Source organism: Malus sylvestris, chromosome 8 (assembly GCF_916048215.2).
Source record: "Malus sylvestris chromosome 8, drMalSylv7.2, whole genome shotgun sequence".
NCBI lineage: Eukaryota > Viridiplantae > Streptophyta > Magnoliopsida > Rosales > Rosaceae > Malus > Malus sylvestris.
In genome coordinates this window covers 20851319-20856389 of record NC_062267.1, presented here as the reverse complement: position 1 = coordinate 20856389, position 5071 = coordinate 20851319, and the positions used below count along the sequence as shown (strand labels likewise).

The window sequence follows — 5071 nt, the reverse complement described above, 5'->3', positions numbered from 1 at the left end:
TTTTAATTTTGCTGGTCAGTTCTTAATGTTCTGACAATATATTTACAATTGATGCTTAACTTCACCAGCTCATTTAATTTTTTCTCTATTATGCAGATTAGTAGCTGGGATGAAAGACGCTGTAATAGTTGATCGATTTTTCGACCAATCCACTGGTGTATTGTCCCCGAGAAAACGTTATGATTACCAAAACCAATCAATCCTTGCGGGTTAAGTTTTTTATTTTTTATTTTTTTGGGCAAATTGCGGGTTAAGGTTAGCCAGTGTGTGTGCAGCCTGGAACAGCAAATGTGCAGCAGCAGAAGATGCACAATGCAGTGAGCTCCAAAAAATTCGTTTGTTTCCAATGTTCCAAAGCAGAAAACTGGTTTGTGCCTCTGAGGAATTGTTTTTGATTAATGCCTTTATTGGAGGTGGTTGTCAATCTGCAGTTGCAGTGGTCAGCCATCGTTGATATTGTTTTCTGCACATGGAAAGAAGAATCCAACATTACTTTTATTTGTTGTTTATGGATTATCATTTTACACATCTCATTTACACACTCATAAGAAGCCTACCTACCATTAGGACCTTCGCTTTCCCTCCGAACAAGGACAACGTGGACTCTGGAATTTGCCACAGGGCGATTTGCACGTGGATGATTTCTAACCGTAGATGCATTGTCGGCCTTGTTTTAGTTTTGGAGCTGGCGTGCATTTGCGGTCTGGAACTTTGCATTATTCACGCCCGACTGATCCTAGGACTCTGAAATATCAGGGATTAATCATGGAAATTGACTGTTCGCTTATGCTCTATCACATTTCACATGGATTGGTGGGATCTCTACGTAAAACTATTCTAGAGCCTAGGACTCTGAAATATCAGGGATTAATCATGGAAATTGACTGTTCACTTTCTGTCAATACAAATTTATGCCGTCTTTAGCTTTAACGAACATGTACCTATAAAACAATCAACGCCTTTGATGAAGGACCTAAGCCTCACGCGCCCACGAGGTTGGGGGGGGGGGGTGGTTAGGCCAATGCATTTCTGATGCCTAAGTTAGTTTCTCTTAGAAGAGTAAAGTGTTTAGGGCTTTTTAGGGGTGTAAAAACTAACTGAAACTTGTAGAATTGGGGGTAATATAGGGGAGTGGCCGACCATGGTGTTAGGGTTTTACCCTACACATGGTGGCATCCTATTGGCCAAAGTTTTGTGGAGAAATATTCTCAAGATATTAAATAAGAAATAATATCTTGAGATAATGGAGTAATTATCCCTAATTGATTTAAATAGGGATTACTTACTTGAATGAAGTCAATCTTCAATTGGGAATTATTAAATGGCAGTAGGTGTAGAAATCGCAAGCTGCATGGGCTTGTAAAGTTGTTTCCCAATTTGAACTAGATCTCCTTTCTTGATTTGGAGATAGATTTCTTCTAGGAAAAGGAAACCAACTACTCCAAATACCTATTTAATTCTGCCTTAAGCAGGGGATTAAATAAATTTGGAGAACAATCATCATTCCAACAATGAAGAGATAAGCCAGAGGAAATTTGTTCCCCTTCCCTTAGTTTTCTTCATCTCTGGTCCTTGCAAAGAGTCGTCTCTTGTTGTTGTTTTTCTTCTTTGTGCCGCACCAAGGTAAGAAAAATTTAAATTTTTCCTCCTTTTAATTTTTTTTTGGAACTCCGAGGCTTGAAAAATTGGCTCAGCAAGGGCCGAGGAGGTGTACGGTCTACTGGGGTGCGGGGAGGCCAACTCGGGTTGGGCTTCCATGGCTGTTGGGCATGGGCCTGTGTAGGTGAGAGGAGAGAGAGTAGGAGAGACCGGCGTGGGCTGGCTCTCTAGTCCTTGTTGGGCTTGTGTGTGAGAAAGAAGAGGATGAGGGAGACGCGGGCGTCCTTCCGTGTTGGGCTAGAGTGGCTTGGGCTGCATGTAGTAGAGAAAGTGTGGGTTGGGGCCTCATGTGGCCTGGCACTATGGCGTTGGGCTCTGCGGTCCTTCTTTATTATTATTTTTTGTTTTCCTTCTCACGAGCTGCCTTTTAAATATTTTTCTTCATACCTTTTTGTAGGAATTTTGAGATGTCTTCTTCCGATTGCAAAAGTGACGAATATTCTTCTCCATTGTATTGTCAAGGTGGTTCTTCTGGCAAGGTGGGCTTCTTCAAGGCTTCACATGTCGAGATCAATTCCAAAGAGTTGTTTTGGGATTTTCTCGAGACATACAAGCATGCGATTCTGCCTGGGGTTGGCGTCAAGCGAATGAAGGATGATAGCGCCTATGAACCGTGTGGCGAGGGTGCCACTGCTAGGAAGAGGGCTATCAAACTCCATCCGTATTACTTCGTGCTGGGATTTACTTTTCCCATGCCACGTCTTTTCCAAGAGGTGATTTACTCCATGAAATGCGCGCCTACTCAGTGGTCCCCGAATGCAGTTCATGCGATGGTGGGGTTCTCGAACTTCAATGCTGTAGGTTTTGCCATCTGTATTACTTTGTGTTGGGATTTACAAATAGAATTATTTGTTCCAACACCAAATACATGCATCCATGTGACACCTAACTCCTCCTTATGCATTCAAATGTTTCAATATTGAACGTTTCCAGATTTTACCATGTGGAAAATCAACGAGGAAGGAAAAAGAGGGGTACTAATAATTGGAATTAGAAGAAAAAAAAACCTAACAATTTCTTGCATGACCAATTAATTCGACACGAAGTGACATGATAAAAAAGAATTTTGTGCAATAGCCCTTCCTATTTGATAGAAAAGGATCCCAGGATCCTAAACCGATCTTACTTGGGATCGCAAATCCCAAGTTTGTCTATGAAGAGCAGATCTAATTTTATTAGGCCTCTGTTGGCAGCTCATACAAGGGACCATATAGTATTAACAATACAGACCAAGTTGTTTTGCATTTTATGTGTGAAATAGCCACCAGATAAAATAATCTAGTCCTTCCAATTTAATACACCTTATACCCGCTTAGTTATCCTCTCAAGTACGTTGGTATAATTAGTCGAGTTCACATTCGCATTCACTTTTCTCCAACCCTCTATACTTTTGAGCATCGCGAACTCATTCTCAACCAAGGTATTGCTGATCTCTTCCCTTTCTCCTAACCGCCAGCAGAGGCTCCGACAACGGAAGAGCTCAAAGAGGAAGATAAGTAGCGTGGTAGACGAAACCCAGGACTCCATAAAAGAGAGGAAGCCCACACAGCCAAAACCCAATACTAACACTGTGATTTTAGGTCTTGATTTTTTCTATGTTTTCTACTTCTGGGTACTTTTTCTTCTAGGTTTTCTACTTCTTGGTACTTGATTTTGCGATTTTAGATCCCGATTTCTTCATATTCTTATTTCTGGGTTTTCAATTATGGTGCTTGAATTCGAGATTTTTGATAATTTTTATTTTACAGTTTTTGCATTTAGAGTAAGACACTGGCGCTGTAGCTAAAGAACTCGACGGCGAGGGGGAAGCTAATCAAGATAAGGCCTCGTACAAGCTCTTCGAGGCGGGTAATAAGGAAAAATCTGCAGCCAAAACAACTGCCATTTCGAAACCGAAATCGGAGAAGACCAATAAGACCTCATTTGTGGATTATTCTATCAAGTTTTTCTGGTTTCTTTCATTTTATTTAAAAAAAATTCTTAAAACTAATATGGAAATTGTTTTTTCATAAATAACAATACTATTTATCATGTACAGTACCAAACGTACTATTAAATAGTCCGTCCTTAGTCCAATACTAAATGGCCGACTAATTTGGGCAATAATGTCTAGCGACTATTTATCTTATCCGATTGAGATAGTTAGTACAGTCCGAGCTGCCAAATGAGGTTTAGTGTCATAATTGATATCTTCCATGTGGTCAACTTTGACTGTTCATTATGCATTTTTAATGTAATTTCATTTTTCCTACAAAATACCAAAACACAATAAAAATCATAATAAATAATATACAAGTGTGAAAAATGTAAAAAAAATAAAATAAAATATGCACACTTTTGTGATTGCATCTTTTACACTTTGACGATGGGTATATCATTATTTACCCTCCAAACCCTTGTAAACATTGTTTTTAGGTGGAGTTGAAAATGAGTAACAATTCATAATAATTAATTTAAAAGTGTGAAATATATGAAAAAATTATGCCAATGGATGTGACCGCATCCTCTACGCTTTGACGATGTTACATCGTTTATTTGGATTTTAGGGTTCAAGGTATATCAATATTAATTTAGTGACAACATCGTTTGTAGATACTAATCTAGTATTATGATTTTCATTTGATTATTTATTGAAGTAAAATATATTTTTCTTTAACAGATAACTGGTCGGGTCATATTATCCGTTTATTTTATCAAGCTCGACATGACACGATCCGTTAACTTATTAGGCATGTCATGAAAACGACACAAACCCAATAAATATGACACGATCGCCAGGTCTAATTGGAATGGTGTGTGATGAGAATATTGTGGCATATGAGTCCCTAACATGCTTCTCTTAAACGTATTGGTTTTTAAATGATTATAATTTGTTAGACAACCAATGTATTAAAAGGCCGATGCGTCAAAGGGATAGCCCTGCCTAGGCGTAAGGCGAAGCCTCACGGGATTAAATATTTTTAATATATATGTTTTATATATTATACATATAATTGTATAAAAAATAATACTTTATAAAATAAACATCCATTCTCAATTTGTCATTCAAATCCATAGTCATTCAAAAGATACTATCATCTAATTTCTTCATTCAAAAGGTAATATCATCCAAATTCATCATTTAAAAGGTAATACAAACATTAACTAAAATTGAATCAAAAGCTTACATGGAATTTTCTGTTTTTGCCATACTCTTTAGATAGCAAAGAAATGCAGCTATTTTTTTTTGTTACCACAAAATGCAGCTGTTTTTGCCATACTCTTTTGAAAATGCAGAAATTATGTGCATTGTGGAGCAAAAAATAATTAAGAAAATTATGGAGGTGACATGTGGACTTTTGGGTGAAAAGGATAAAATTACCCTCAAGGCACACTGAGATTGCCACGCCCATGCAACGGACAATAACGGCTC

General features: G+C 38.1%; 1 protein-coding gene across 1 annotated transcript; it reads left to right on the top strand.

Annotated features, from left to right (window-relative positions):
* The first annotated feature begins 1504 nt into the window (after positions 1-1504).
* On the top strand, positions 1505-3765 carry LOC126633166 (uncharacterized). The gene is made up of 3 exons (XM_050303717.1): positions 1505-1623; positions 2057-2456; positions 3408-3765. Exons 2-3 carry the CDS (start codon positions 2067-2069, stop codon positions 3423-3425), a joined length of 408 nt encoding a protein of 135 aa, XP_050159674.1. The 5' UTR covers positions 1505-1623; positions 2057-2066; the 3' UTR covers positions 3426-3765.
* Positions 3766-5071: the final 1306 nt, after the last annotated feature.

Coding starts and splice junctions, on each gene's coding strand:
- LOC126633166 (XM_050303717.1), top strand. CDS start 2,067: ATGTCTTCTTCCGATTGCAAAAGTGACGAATATTCTTCTCCATTGTAT.